The sequence below is a fragment of the Typha latifolia genome, chromosome 15 (genome assembly GCF_019914945.1).
Source record: "Typha latifolia isolate L0001 chromosome 15, TyphaL0001v2, whole genome shotgun sequence".
Taxonomy (NCBI): Eukaryota; Viridiplantae; Streptophyta; class Magnoliopsida; order Poales; family Typhaceae; genus Typha; species Typha latifolia.
In genome coordinates, this window is record NC_133100.1 from 87,752 (window position 1) to 103,856 (window position 16,105).

Below are 16,105 nucleotides of genomic sequence, written 5' to 3' on the forward strand. Positions count from 1 at the left end.
CTTGTCTTTAACGAGAATCTTCAAAATCAATTTTTAGTTTGATTAAATATATTTAAAAAAATAACAGTTGCATTCTAGTCTAAATGATAGAGAATAAATTGTAAATAAAATTATAGGAGAGTAAAATAAATTTAGACTTAAACACGAGAGACTAAAATATAATTTTCCAAATATTTTATGAACCAAACTATTAAAATCCATATTATATATTACTTCTAAAAATAAATCCATGCATCAATATCTTCACCTCAAGTGGATTCAAAATAGTACATCCATATAGGTTAACATTTTTATTATCTTATCCAGTTTTGCATCCTATCTCCATGTATTCCTTCAAAACTATTTGTTCTTATATATATATATATATATATATATATAACTCCCTAGAATAAAATACTAAGAAGATTCCCAAACTCTAGTTATTTGACAAACCAAGTTGCAGATTGGCTGAATCCTAAATTCTTAAAATATTGGTAATCTGGTTAGTCTCTTTCGTTATGCAACCATGAAACACGATTGCTCTACTACCATACAAATTAACCCAATCGACTAGTTATATACATATAGATATATAATAGCGGAATATATTTGATCTACTGCTCTAATTTGGTCTTGAGTGTAGTATTAACTCCAACTGAGAGAAATAAATGTTGGGTATAAACTAGTCCTAAGATTTGTTGATGGGTCTATTCCATATGGTAATAAAGAGGTTAATTGTTTTTTATGATTTGATTTGCTTTGATTGGGCATGACGTGTGGAATATAATCACTAACATAGTCGATATACATTTTCATTTTGAACCTCCGATTTGTAGTTTATAGTGGGATGTGTGTTAAATGAGCAACTTGGCCAATTTAGAGTCACATTAATATGCCACCAACTCTTTCATTTTCTAACCACACAACTGTGCCACTCCCCAGGCCCCAAACCCGAACAAACACCGTCACCAATCCGCCAGGAGATACGTAGAGATACATGTGACTTACGGGAAAGAGACACCGGGTGCGAATCTCGAGGCACTCCCTTGAGAATTCCGTTGAAATCGACGGCTGGAAACTATTGTAACGGTCTCAACTCCGAAAGGCAACTGCTGGTCAAGTCGACCGAACGCCAAGGTTTGCTTAAACCTAACCGTCTTTAATATCCGTTACCAAACATGGCATGGCCGAGGTGAGATTACCGCGCACCCCCCCCGCAACTAACCGCTTCGGGAGGTTGCCCACGTGGCGGCGCATCTACCTCGCCTTGGCCCACTTTTCAGCGGCCCACGTGGTACCATATCCACCCGTCCATCCGACCTACTACTTTCTATAAATTGCAAACGACGGTTCTTCCTAAATCCTCACCTCCACTCTACCGACTGCTATCAAAAGTTTCCTGAGCTTCTCCTCCTTACACCTTAGCGACCTTCTTCTCCATTCCGGGTTAACCCAAGGTAGACGGAGATGGCTCGGGTGGAGGAGATCAGGTCCATGCAACGTGCCCAAGGTCCGGCCACCGTGCTCGCCATCGGCACGGCCACGCCCAACAACTGCTTGTACCAAGCCGACTACCCGGACTACTACTTCCGCATCACCAACAGCGAGCACCTCACCGACCTCAAGGAAAAGTTCAAGAGGATGTGTTAGTATTATTTTACTCTTCTTCTTCTTCTCCTTTCAGACTTATTTCGCTTTGCTTCAGATAATGCTAAGTTGACATGTGTGCAAGAAGCGTGTGTGTTAATTACTTCAGCAGTTTTTTTTTTTAAAGTTCGTCCTCTAGAAGTCATTCACTCATTCATCCAAGAAGTGTGCTCGTCTTTTTATTTTATTATTATTTACAAATAGCTTCTCCAACTAACAAACTGAGAGAATTAAGTATAATTATATTCCATGGCGATCGAACTTGTCGCTAACTACTTGGCATTAATATTCGTGCGCGGCGTGTGCGTGATCTTGATGGATGGATTGCAGGTGACAAGTCGATGATCAAGAAGCGATACATGCACCTGACAGAGGAGTTCCTGAAGGAGAACAAAGGCATGTGCGCGTACATGGCGCCGTCCCTGGACGCGCGGCAAGACGTGGTGGTGGTGGAGGTTCCGAAGCTGGGGAAGGAGGCGGCGGTGAAGGCGATAAAGGAGTGGGGGCAGCCCAAGTCCAAGATCACCCACCTCGTTTTCTGCACCACATCCGGCGTCGACATGCCCGGCGCCGACTACCAGCTCACGAAACTGCTCGGCCTCCGCCCGTCCGTGAACCGCCTCATGATGTACCAGCAGGGGTGCTTCGCCGGCGGGACGGTGCTCCGGGTGGCGAAGGACCTCGCGGAGAACAATCGCGGGGCGAGGGTGCTGGTGGTTTGCTCGGAGATCACGGCGGTCACCTTCCGGGGCCCGTCGGAGTCGCACCTTGATTCTTTGGTTGGTCAGGCGCTATTTGGTGATGGCGCTGCTGCGGTTATTATTGGAGCGGATCCTAATCTTGATATCGAGCGCCCGCTCTATGAGCTTGTGTCGGCCAGCCAGACTATACTGCCGGACTCCGAGGGTGCCATTGATGGACACCTCCGTGAGGTAACCAACTATGACTCACTATCACTTCATTTGCATCTTTCAGTAATATTATAAGTTAAATTTTAAATAATAGGGCATTTTCAAATTACACACTATATTACATAACAACCTTTTTATTTGACACCATGTACTCTTGCCCTTCCCTTTTTCTTCTTCTTTATTACAAAATCTAAACTTTTGTTTTTTTGTTTTTTGTTTTTACCCCAAATTACAAATAATGCAAAAGAAGAGGGTGTCAAGGGCAAAATTACAAAAGAAAATGGTTATAATTAATTATATGTATACATGCGCAGGTGGGTCTGACGTTCCACCTGCTGAAAGACGTGCCGGGGCTGATCTCGAAGAACATCGAGAAGAGCTTGGTGGAAGCCTTCACTCCTCTCGGCATAGACGACTGGAACTCCATCTTCTGGATAGCCCACCCCGGTGGCCCGGCCATCCTGGACCAGGTGGAGGCCAAACTGGCCCTCCACAAGGACAAGATGAGCGCCACCCGCCACGTCCTCAGCGAGTACGGCAACATGTCCAGCGCCTGCGTCCTCTTCATCCTCGACGAGATGCGCAGGCGCTCCGCTGAGGAAGGCAAGCCCACTACCGGAGAAGGCTTGGAGTGGGGGGTCCTCTTCGGCTTCGGCCCGGGACTCACCGTCGAAACCGTCGTCTTACACAGCCTCCCTATCAATTAATTAATTAATTAATCAATCAGTCAATCAATTATTACTGTCGACTGCGATCTGTCGATCGATCTTTTACTTATTATATGCTTGCGGAGTTGGTTAGAGTGATGATGTAGTCACTAGTAAGTGCTGCATCTACTGTTCAATAAGATATATGTTGTTGTTTTGCCTCTCAAAACTTAATTTAGTTATCGGTAATTGATGCTTGTGGCCGTCGCTGTTGGATAGTTGGTTGCATGGTTGAGACTGCATTTGTTTCACTGTGGGGCTACTGCTCTGCTACCTACTTCATTATGGAGCAATGCGTAGGAATCTTCCGTGTAATCAATGCCATTCTACAGCGCATACGGAGAAAAAGTGAAAAAGGAGACGAGAAAAAATAAAAATAAAAATTTGTTGAATGGATGTATATATATAAGAATATCTCGCACGTGATAGTTTTCTTCTTTGATCTAAAAAGAGACGCGAAACATTAACGAGTTTTTGACCAAATAACCTGCACCCTAAATTTAATACAAAAAAATTATATATATATATATATATATATATATATATATATATATATATATATTTTACTGTTATCTTAAATAAAATGTTAAAACTGTTATGCATTTTCTACTGTGCCTAGATCAGTATTTTACTAAAAAAAATACATAAAACACTAAAAAATTAAACATTTTATTATTAAAAATACTAAAGATAAAATCTTACGATGTTATAATTTTATGTTCAGTTATCTATTTTAATCATAAAATATATCGTTTTTAAGACATAAAATAGTTATATAACTTGGAATAACATAATAATTCCTTAAAATTAACTGCACTTAGAATTGTAAAAAAAAAGACTATAGCTCCTCCAAATTTTTAATAATATATTTTAAATTTTTTTTATATAAAATGTTTAACTCTTAGCGTTTTCTAAACATAAAACTCTGAAAAATTAAATATTTTATAAAATAAAATTTTCGACGTTTTTATTTAAAGATACAGAGGAGACGGTACCAAAAATCTATTTTAATATTAAATTTGAGAAATAATTTATTTAGACAAATAGAATATAAAAGACGGGTAGTTTGGTCAAAAAAACTCAAAACATTTAACGGATGACGGCTGCACTACCTCGGAAGTCAAGACTCCTGTCAATTGCCGTGCACACTTTCAAGCGAAGAAAGTAGTAAAGTATTTCCAATGCGCAAGAGTTTCTTCGCTCTCCCCCCACTCCATCTCAGTTCCCCCATCCGCATATAAAATTTTCTAAGCAGTAGATCGATCCACCGTTCATTCCTTTCAACTCCAAGCCATCTCTCCATCCACAGGTTACGATTCACGTACAAATTTATGAACGGACTTTCTTTTTTAGCTAATAAACTTCAAATAAAAATATTAAAATAACTCTTTGGTAGCCGTCAACGTCAACTCCCGCCTCCACCTACACTTCTCTCCATTCGTTCTTCTTCTTCTTCGAAACTCCATTTCGTCATGGTTCCGAGAATTCACTAGAAATTAAGATTAGGGTTAGGGGATTATCCCAGCTCGGAGATGGGATTAGGGCTAGGGTTAAGGTTATGGTTTCTTCTCGTCGCCTTCTATCCTCTTGGATTGGAATCCTCGTGCCGCCGTGGATGCGACCTCGCGATCGGATCATACTACGTCTCTGCAGGCCTCTATCTCAACCTCACCTACATAGGCTACCTCTTCAACCAAACTTACCAGGAGGTCTTCGCATACAACCACAACCTCTCCACCGCCGACAGCCTCCCCGTCGACATCCGCGTCAACGTCTCATTCCCCTGCGATTGCCTCGGGGACGGCGCTTTCCTCGGCCGCACCTTCTCCTACCGGACCATATCCGGCGACACATACACCGGGATCGCCTCCACTGTCTACGCTAACCTCACCACCGTGGCCGCCCTCACCGCGGACAACTCCTACCAGGCGAATCGGATCTCTGCTGGTTCCGATGTCAATGTGACGGTAAATTGCTCCTGTGGGAATCCGGATGTGTCAAGGGATTACGGCTTGTTCGTGACTTACCCGCTTCGCGCAGGGGAGAGCTTGGGTTCGGTGGCAGCGGAGTATGGGTTCTCATCGCAGAAGGATCTGCTGCAGAGTTATAACCCCGGTTTGGATTTTAGCGTAGGGAAGGGGATAGTCTTCGTGCCCACGAAAGGTGAAGTATTTCACGAAAATTTTGTGTTATTATAGTGAAGATGAGAATTTTCCTACTAGTTTAATTCGTAAGCCAGACATTTCAGGGCTAAATTACTGTTTTCTGATAATTCAGTACTATTCTACTATGACTAACTTCTAGGAAGAGGCAAATGGAAGATAAAACAGAGGTGGAAGAATAAGAAGCTTTTTTGTAAATAGAAGGATAATTTAAACGGGATTGGTGTTACTCTAATTGGTAATGCAGTAACTGGTGGATTGATAGACCTTGCTTATTATCCTACCTAATTTTAAACCGATGCAAGCATCCAATTTTATTTTGCATATTTATCTTTGTGCATCAGTGGACATTGCTAATAATGTTTCATATCTTGTTGCAGATCTAACTGGAAGCTATCGCCCTCTTCCGCCCAGGTAACAGATCTTGGGTTTATATGCAAAGCTCACTTGAATCTATGTCAAACAATCTTTTCACTAGATAGATTTTCCATGATATTTTCCTTTTGTTTTCTTTTTTGCAGCAAAAGCGGTTGGTCTTCTTTTTGCCAAATCTGTCAATGATGATTTTGAGTGGTTGTTGATTACAAAGTCAGATAAAGCAAGGCATAGATGAATGTTAAGAAGATATGATTTGAGAGTTGGAACTCATGGTTTTGACACTGATATCTTCCAGGGCTTTCAGGAGCAGCCATAGCTGGAATATCAATAGCTGTATTGCTTGCTCTGCTATTACTGGGCATCTACATGTATTTTGGACATTTTAGGAGAAAGAAGAGGGAGAAATTGTCACTGCTTCCATCGAATTATGAAGTCAACTCAAATGTAGAGAGATTTGGTAATTCATCAGCGAACTAATTTTGTTGTTTGACTTTGAATCTTGCTATCTTGTCTAACCAAGCTCACTTTTGGTTATTTCACCTGTGTTCTTGCATTCCAATTTTTCAAGTCAACCAGATCTGGCACTTCATTTGTTTGTAGTTTCATTAGTCTCAACTCCTATATTATGTGACGTGCTAATTAAGCGTTCATATCAACATGCTAATGAATAAAACTAGGATATTCTATGAAGACTGCATTCTCATTCTGTATGGAACTAAAATGAGCAAATGACAGTTTAAGTGTAGCATGGAGGTCTGAAGAGAAATTGTTTAAATGAAAAGGTAAAAGGCTGCATTGATTTTAGCTGAACATGATCCTACTCCTACATATTTATTTTCGGATCTCTAGGCTAGTTACATAGTTAATTTTTGACACTTCCTCTGTTAATCTTCTTGTTAAAGTCTGACTCGTTGCTTGTCTCACATAGTGATGTGCTTGCTTCATGTAGAAGCTCAGGCTAGGAACTGCTCTGATGGCAGAAGTGGTGCATCTAGAACCTCTTTATAAGAGGTACATATATATTAATTTGAAATTGAATACTAGGAGAGAAGCTAAAAAGAAAAAAAAAAGCATCTTACAACTTATAGAAAAGAAGAAACTGAGATTTTCCAACTCAGATTATAGAATTATGCAAAAGAAAACAGAAGAGTTTTTTTGGCGGGGGGAGGAAATCTAGTTGCATTTGTAGTTGCTTGCATCCTAGACTATTCCCAGCTTTAAGTTGTTTTATGTTACTGCAACATGTTGCACTAATAAGTACTTGTGCCATTCAAGTGGTAAGAAATAAGGTTAAATTGTAGTTTGCTTCTTGTCATTGTTGAATAAATCATCTCTCCAAGTTTACATTGTTGTTTCAGTTCATGACATTATTCTTACAGCAGGTCTGCTTTTGCTGATAACTGTTTTATTTACAGTGTAGCAATTCTTTTAAAGATCCTGATCTATTTCTTCCTATATAGCCGATACAATGGTGCCGGATAGAACTACAGGGTTAACTCCTGGAATTGGCGGTGCATCACAGCGAGATGGTCTTGTTGCTGAAAAGTCAGTAGAGTTCAGTTATGAAGAGCTTACTAAGGCTACAAATGATTTTAGTATGCTTAACAAGATAGGTGAAGGTGGTTTTGGAGCTGTTTATTATGCTGAACTAAGAGGAGAGGTTGGTTAAACTGTCAATGTGATAAATGTCCTTTTTGTTTGTCATATAATATGTGATGGATAGCTCGAATGTACTCCAATGTTTTAAAAAGCGGCCACGGTTTGCGGGCGGTCACCCCACTGCATAGCGCTCAGGCACCTTTCATGTGTTCCAAGTTCTAACAGGAAAATACTTTTCAAATTAAATGCAAATTCAAAATAGTTAAATGCATTAACATGATCTTAATCATTCAGAAATATCATTAAGATATCACAAAGTAAAGCACAAAATGCACAAGGTATTCATTAAGGAACTAAAAGAGATCCACATTTCTCACAGATAATGCCTACACTTGCAGCATCAAATCATCATGCTGACAATGGATATGAAAAAAAAATAGCAATAGTGGACAATATGAGAAGAGAAGATGATAGACAAACTGTGGCAAGAACTATATTATCTACACAGTGCCAATTCACTGACATTCAGAAGTTGCAGTAGTGCATTACAGCTTCTAGGCTTTTGGCAAGTAAGACATATAGTGGGTGTAATCTTTCTGTTGAACATTCCAAACTAAAGTAACAAGACTTGCAGGAAGAGAATACCAACAAGGTCACAGGCTCACAGTATGAATTCATATGATATTTTTATTTGAAAAGGATACCAACTTCCTTTATATTGTCATTGTCTTTTTGATTGAATGTGATTGAAGGAACATAGTGGAACACAAAAGATCGTGGCGTATGATAGGAACCAAATGCCCTAGGCAACGTAAACAGACCATGCAAATGCATAATCATAAAGGGGGAGCCTACATGCTGTTATCATCTTTAATCCTTTCTAGAATTCTTAGTATTTGTACTTTGTAGTCCTTAACCTTTCTGCTTCTCTTTTCTTACAGAGAGCTGCGATAAAAAACGTTTCTAGAATTCTTAGTACTGGTACTTTGTAGTCCTTAACCTTTTTGCTTATCTTTTCTTTCAGAGAGCTGCGATCAAGAAAATGAAGGCACAATCATCTAGAGAATTTCTTGCCGAACTGAAAGTTCTGACTCGTGTTCACCACTCAAATTTGGTACGTTGCATTTTTTTTTTTGCACAGTACAATGTATTTATGTTAGATGGCAGAAGCCGCAGAACTTGGAAATTCACTTGTTCCTTCTCAAGTTGAACAAATTCTGGTTTTCTGGAAGTTCTCAGCATGGGATTATTGTAAAGAGATTCTTAATTGTGCTATTGTCTTTTAAGCCCTTTTTACCCTGTACTTGGCTTTCTCTTGGTTTGTGTAGAAGGACCTAGGAACTGCATGCGATAATGGATGAAACTGTCATGTCCCTTGATAGTATTTTATAAGCATGAACTTTCTTAGTTTCTTCAAGTCAATGATGTGTGAAATGCAATGCTGCATAAATTGCATGAAGCAAGTGCCTCTAGGTGTAGTGCTCTCCAACAGAGAAGAATGTGTAAATAAAGAAATTTTTGGGTAAGTAAAGGAGTATCTTATGTATATCCTCTGGTATACTGAATGTCATATTTGATATGGTTTTTGATACATTCATGGCTAGAATGTAGAGTATGTCAGTTCAAGAAAAGAGGTGAAAAATAAAGAACTTTAATACTCCATGTTCATCTAAGTGGCATTGGATATTAGCTTTAACAATCAGGCATGTAATTATCCAGCTTCATGTACATAATCAGGTAAGTAATTTAAGTTCATAATTTTATGTTCTTTCTTTATATCAAACTTTGACACTAATCCAATACTCCATATGGTTCAATTTCTTTGGACATTTTGTCTATAATAATTCTGATTTATTTAATATGTGTATGTGATTCAGTTGATTCTGAATACTTCTTTCTCAAATATTGCTGAATGCTGATAACAGTCCAGTGCAGGTGCGCTTACTTGGCTATTGCATTGAGGATTCATTGTTTCTTGTTTATGAATATATTGACAATGGTGATTTGAGCCATCATTTGCGTGGATCAGGTAAAAACACTGGTTGCACATAGCAAGTAATCTCAAGTGTAAAGATTTTTTTTAAGGTTAAATCTATTGTTTTAGATTATAAAACTCTTCTTATGTATTTCCTTTTAGGTAAGGATCCACTGCCATGGTCAACTAGGATGCAGATTGCACTCGACTCTGCGAGGGGCTTAGAATATATCCACGAGCATACAGTTCCAGTTTATATACATCGTGATATCAAATCGGCAAATATTTTGATAGACAAAAATTTCCGTGGAAAGGTTGTCATAGTTGTTGTTTCCCAATATTACCGCAATATGCATCCTACCTAATAATATAACTATGACCACCATGCAGGTTGCAGATTTTGGATTAACAAAACTTACTGAAGTTGGAAATATGACCATCCAAACTCGTCTAGTTGGAACTTTTGGTTACATGCCTCCAGAGTATGCATTATGCAATTGTTGCCTCATACTAAATAACCAAATGTGTTCAGTTATATCATTTTGCATGCTGCACACATGCAATTGATACTTATTTCAGTTAGATTCGTTGTTGAACTTTTCTACTGTGTATATCATTTTGCATGCTGAACGCATGCTATTGATACTCATTTCAATTAGATTCGTTGTTGACCCTTTCTACATGATATTAATGGGGTTCTTTAGATTTGCACTACCTTAGAGAATTTTGTCTTTTTTGATGATTGGATTGCCTTTAAGGCTTTAACTTAGCCTCTCTAGGGAATTCTTTGATTACCATTCAGAGTTAGGTCTTGTCAACAAAGTTTTGGGTAAATTAGATGTTCAGAGAAAAAGGATATTTTGTGTTACTCTTTTCCTATAAGCCTCATCATTTTCAGCAGGGTATGCAAGATTTCTTTTTTTTTTCTTGGTTCCCATCATGGTGTAAAATGAACTTTAGTCTAGGTAACAGCAATGGTTCAGTCTTGGATGACCATTTGTATGACTAAGGTGCATATTTATTTCTGTTTTTGTGCCAAATATGAGTTACAATCTTGGAAACGTCTAAGAAGTTTTCCTGCTGTAACTATTGAATACTGAAAAGTATTTCTTTTGCATGACAACTTTAGGTATGCTATTGGTGATGTATCTCCAAAGGTTGATGTCTATGCATTTGGTGTTGTCCTTTATGAAATTATATCAGCTAAAGAAGCTGTAATCAAGAGCGGTGCTGTTACTGAATCAAAAGGATTGGTTAGCCTGGTTAGTTTCTCTTACCTTATTTAACTTGTATTGCTAGCTTTTGTCTTGCTGCTTTCACTTCCTAGGTACTCAATCAGAGTATCTTCCAGTTTCAATAACTATATTAGCAACCTGGTCGTAGGATCATATTGTCATGCCTGATAAATTTCCCAGTCTTCACATGTCTCAGAAAGCTGAGCCATCTAAAATTTATATGAGGTGGATATTTAGAACTCTATTTTTGCTGTCAGTCTACTTAATTTTCTTTATCCCTACCATGGATACAACAGTTTGAAGATGCTCTTAATCAATCTGACCCAAGGGAGCATCTGCGGAGGCTAGTCGATGAGAGACTTGGAGATGATTACCCCATTGACTTGGTCTATAAGGTGAGACCAGATTCTGCTATAAATTAGTATATAGTCTTGGCTCAATAATCAATTTAAGTTTTATTTGCTGATCTTATTATTAGATGGCCCTGCTTGCAAAGGCATGCACTCAAGATAACCCCCACCTGAGGCCTAGCATGCGAACTGTTGTAGTTTCATTGATGACACTATCATCTAATACTGAAGACTGGGATGCCAATGCTCTCTATGCAAATCAAGCATTTGTCAATCTTATGTCAGGAAAGTAAACCCTGTGCTTTGGTTTGCTGTACGTAAGTCATGCTGTCATGAACATTCATCACATCAGTTTCTTACTAATTTAGTGTAATTTATCACTTGTACAGACCATTTCTTAAATTGCCCTCTCCCATGAATTTGTGTGAAAGGAGTAGAGATGGTTTGGAATGTAATGGCATTTACAAATAAATGTAACAGCACCATATGGTGCTTTCTGATTTTACTGAAAGAAGACTTGTAGCACAATACAAATTGCTTTTGTTCTCTTCCCTTTATTAATAAATATGCTTCTAGTATGAATGAGATCAAAGTGATATATATTTTCATGTGATACTGGCATCTCTTATCGTATACTCCTCTCAAATGTTTCCTGAGAAAGCTAAAGCATGACTCTTCCTTTAATTGAGTACACAAATAGCTAGCTCCAATCAAGTGATTGTCCAATCTTGTGAACTCAAGAAATGCCAACTTTTCTTCATATTGTTCTGAACCATTTCCTAACATATACATGAACCAAGAGGAATTGGTAGAGAGAACATAATAGCAACTGAGAATTAGAGTTTTCTGGGTGAGGTTAATGAAGTGATTTGTCCTATTAAGATAAAATAAAACATTGCCTTCCAGAAATTATACTCCAAGTTGGAGAGAAAATTTGAGAGATTAGGTCACAATGACATTAAGGGATGTTGGCAACATTGGAATGCAGCTTATATGGAGGGTTTACACACTTATAACGAACTTTATGCTTGGGAAAGTCCATATGAGTAAAATGGAGAGGTTCATCTATAGAGTTCTTCAAATTTTGTGAGAGTTTGCATTTCATTTTTGGTACTTCCTTTCTATTGCCATCCGTGATTATCCCTTACCTAGAGTGTCTTCCACTCAATTTTTGTCTATTTTGTGCTTTTCTAGATAGATTGTCTCAAGCTGTGCATTTCACTGTTTCAATGTTTAATAGAGTGCGAGCTGTAGGGTATACAAGAAGATCAAATGCTAGAGTTTGTATTGAAAGAGCAAAAGCAGGATCTTTGAATCAAATTCGTTATCCAATTTCCTGTTTGGCTTTCCTGAATTCTGAATTCTATGTAGCCTAGTTGCATGGCGTCTCCTTTTTTACTCGAGTGATTATGTCTATAGCATAGGAATCTTGAAATGTTACACTCATTTTTATCAAATATAAAGTATATAAAGGTGAAACACAAATATCTGGAGTAGACTTGAACAATTGGTCTACCGACGACATATTTTTAACTCCTTATGAAGGTCCAAAATGGTGCCACGAAATCAATACTAGCATGCTTGTTCTTTGCCTTGAACAGTTCAATCAATTTCTATAACTTAAGCTCCTCTACTAGCCTCCAGAAGCCCTTTTAATTGCAGATGTGAGGATTTTTGAACTGTCATTAGATATGGCATCTTATATTCTTAGTGAATTTAAGAAATTCTAGAGTGCCAAATAGATCATCTAGTACATCCAGTTGGGTGTATTTAGATTACAAGATGAAAAATAGATAACTAAGTTGATAACCAACTACTCCAGCAAATAAACTCAGGCTAGTGATTTGCATCTCTATACATGGAGATTATGCCATCTGTCTTTTGAGTAATAGTATGAACTTAATAGTTGGTGTTACCCTACTCTTCCACGAAAATGCCGATAATGTTTCTTTCCTTTCTATTGTCATGCTAATTGTACTGGCACCCAGCTGTATTAGTATATCACTAAACAAGTTAGATCACTGCTTTTGCAGCAGTGCAGCTTAAGTGCTGGTAGATGTGCTTTGATATTAATTAGCTGTTCATGATAGGCAATCATTGAATGCAAATTATCGTTCCATGAATCCTAGTCTTATCTCATTAAAATAAAATTAAGTTTCTGACACCAAACTAAACAAATTTTAGGCTGGCTCACCACTCACCAGCAGCTTAAACTCATAATATGTTTCTCATTTGGTGTCTGTAATGCCAGTTTGCCACTTCTTTGAAATTAACAAAGGTTGTCATTGTGCACATGAGTTCCATTTTTAGCTAATTGCAAACAACAGATCCAACAATGTATTGTTTGATTTATTCTTGAAAAAAAATATATATCTTACTTTGATACGCTATATGATTAAATATTCATCTTCATGGATTACTCACTTCTCATCTTTAGTATGGAAGGCATCATCTTTGTCTGATATGAGTAATTAAAGAACAGATTCCCTCAGAAGTTGAGCTCCCCATTAAAAGATGTCAGATTTGAGTTTGGTGGGTTTGGCCTTTGGGCAGATGGATTTCTCTTCATAGTCCATGGTCAAGAAACTTCCAAGAGTTTAGTATGGAGAAGGCAGTCCTCAAGGAGTATTTATTGATCAGTTTATTTTAAAAGATTGTGATGCATATGATCTCAACCATAATAGGCTGTCAGAGTTGAGCAGTGAGGCTTGGTCTTTGGGCAACTGGAATCCTCCTCAAAGTCCATGGTTGAGAAACTTCAAGCTACATTCACTTCAGAGTTTTTAATTGCAGAAAACAAAGAGATTCAGGAGGTAGAACAGTTGTATCAAATTATATTCATGATATTGGGGTCAGGTTTTAGATCCTGCCCTGCTAATGAAATCAGAGCTGATCCATAAAAAAATCGACGGGAATTGGTCGGCAACATTTAAATCAGGTGATGACTTTAAAATTTTGCAGTGACCATGTGCATGGCTTGAAGACCCAGCTGCAGGATAGGCCTTGCCTCATGTGCCATTCCTTGGAGAAAGATTTGGATTAGAGTGGGCAAATCTAGTTTATGAATCCCACCATGTTCTTCCTTTTTGTTTAAGCTCTCTTATAGCCCATTTAAGTTCAAGGATTCCATCTTACTCTTCCATTAAATCAAGCCCTTGTTCATGTGGCATGTCTCCTAGTGTCCTCTGTGACTTACAACAACTTGGGTAATTTCTTTTCCTCTTTTTTTTCTTTTCTTTCTTTCTGAGGACCACTTATTCTTGGATCTGATGAGTATGATTAATGCAATTTGTGTCTAAGATTACTAAAATATTCAGCACTTACCTCCTTATTTATTCAATTCTGGATTGTGATGTTTTGGTGTAGCCAGAGGCTGGTACTCTAAAGGTTTGTAATGCCATTTGATTGGATCTTCTTAACAATGTTAATTAAGCAATTGGCTGTCTAAATTATCCTTGCAGTTAATATCCATGTTGATGCATCCTCAAAGGAGGCAGTAGAAATGGTGAACTCCCAAATGCCTTGTGGCCCCTCGGACAAAATGTTCCAGTAAATGTACCACATGCTACTTCATCTCGAAGGAAGTTGTTGGATTAGTGTGAGATCCAAATTAATGGTTCCTTAACAGGTTGTCTTGGCTTGAAGTTTGTGAAGTGCATGAGTTGTTGCAAAGCTTATATATATATATATATATATATTTTTTTTTTTTTTTTTTCCTTTCCTACTAAGAATTCCATTGAAGGACTTTTAATAATTCGCATTGCTCAATCATGTGTCAGATTACTTGGTAAAGAACACAACTTTCAGTAGTTTGACCTAGTGATGATGATGATGATGATGATGTAGTACTAGTAACATAAAAATGCAGTTAAGACTTTGATGTAGATGCAATTTCTTACTGAGAGAGACATTTCATATAGAGACACATCTTTCTTATTGGAACTTGCAGATCAGAAGCAAAATCTATGAACATCTCAAACTTTTGTGCATATTTACTTCTAGCTTCCAGATCAAACCTTATGTTTGCAGACAAGCAGGACACATAATTAAGTGGAACATTCTTAATTCACCATTGTATATATAACCTCCCAAAAGAGGGCAGACACTAACCATAGTTAGATGCCTAAATGGCCTTGTCCCTATTGCATTATCTCCTTGTAGGGGTAATATTTATCATTTTAGAAAGTTTGCTTGATAGATAGTAATTTTTCTTCTCTATTAATCTCAATATTCTACTACTTGAATGGCCAAAACACCCCTATGAAGGAGGTGTTATATTTCTCTCATTTGTTTTGTATAAAGATGCTTGGCATGTAGATGGTAGTACTAGTAGTAGTAGTAGTGTTTGTTCTTTGCTATGTAAATATCAACACCTATTGCTACTATCCAACTACTTTTCTTTCTTTGTTTCAGGGAAGATGGCAACTCCCAAGAGTGCTTTTATGTACCTCCTGTGGGATCTCCAAGGTTTCCTCCCTTTGTGTGCTGCATCAGCAAAGACTCCTCTTTTGTGATTCACATTTGACCAATCTCCAAATTGGTCCTCCCTCACATGCCCTTTTTTTTTTTTTTTTTTCTTCTTTTTTAATAAACTTTTTGTTTATGATCTCAATGGCCCTAGGTAGGTGTCTTTACACAATAAATTTTAGTTTCTTTTTTCCATTTCACACCCTACATTATGTGGTTATTTCGATTGACACCCTAAATTTTGGGATCCTATGCAACTTAATAGCGTGGAGTTTTTAGTTGTTAGCTCTTCCATTTTTACTTGTCTTCCGGCCTTTGCCTGCGCCAAGGCAACAAACACAGCCAGGCTTTGAAGAACTAAGTGGTCCTTTGTCCACTTTCTTTTGCTCAAACAAGCCACAAACACTAAAAAATAATATCCTCGGAGTTAACTTATTATTTATTACACGAGAAGTTTTTCCTTCTTAAAATGCCTCAAAAACACATTGCCTTTAATTTTCGTTAGTTGTTATTGAGGCAAAATGCAGGGATTTTAATGATAAATATTTCTCTCGTAGGGTATTTTTAACTAAATTTTTAGTTGACTAATTCGATACAAAGGAAGAACAGTGGCATTTGATTAGGTCAAGTTGACTCTAATCATGTCATGATAGCTACAAGTAGTCAAAGATCCAAGTGATTAAAGCCTAAAGTTG

General features: G+C 37.8%; 1 protein-coding gene and 1 pseudogene across 1 annotated transcript; both read left to right on the forward strand.

Moving 5' to 3' along the window:
- Nucleotides 1-1,318: 1,318 nt before the first annotated feature.
- On the forward strand, nt 1,319-3,413 carry LOC140801825 (chalcone synthase C2). Its single transcript, XM_073157144.1, has 3 exons — nt 1,319-1,624; nt 1,957-2,558; nt 2,852-3,413. Exons 1-3 carry the CDS (start codon nt 1,447-1,449, stop codon nt 3,242-3,244), a joined length of 1,173 nt encoding a protein of 390 aa, XP_073013245.1. The 5' UTR covers nt 1,319-1,446; the 3' UTR covers nt 3,245-3,413.
- A 1,230-nt stretch (nt 3,414-4,643) lies between these two features.
- LOC140801826 (lysM domain receptor-like kinase 3) lies at nt 4,644-11,521 on the forward strand (annotated as a pseudogene).
- Nucleotides 11,522-16,105: the final 4,584 nt, after the last annotated feature.

What these genes read in the sequence shown, in the direction of transcription:
- LOC140801825 (XM_073157144.1), top strand. Translation starts at nt 1,447, where the DNA reads ATGGCTCGGGTGGAGGAGATCAGGTCCATGCAACGTGCCCAAGGTCCG. An exon ending in GGAAAAGTTCAAGAGGATGT is followed by an intron (nt 1,625 to 1,956) that starts GTTAGTATTATT and finishes GATGGATTGCAG; the next exon opens with GTGACAAGTCGATGATCAAG. An exon ending in TTGATGGACACCTCCGTGAG is followed by an intron (nt 2,559 to 2,851) that starts GTAACCAACTAT and finishes ATACATGCGCAG; the next exon opens with GTGGGTCTGACGTTCCACCT.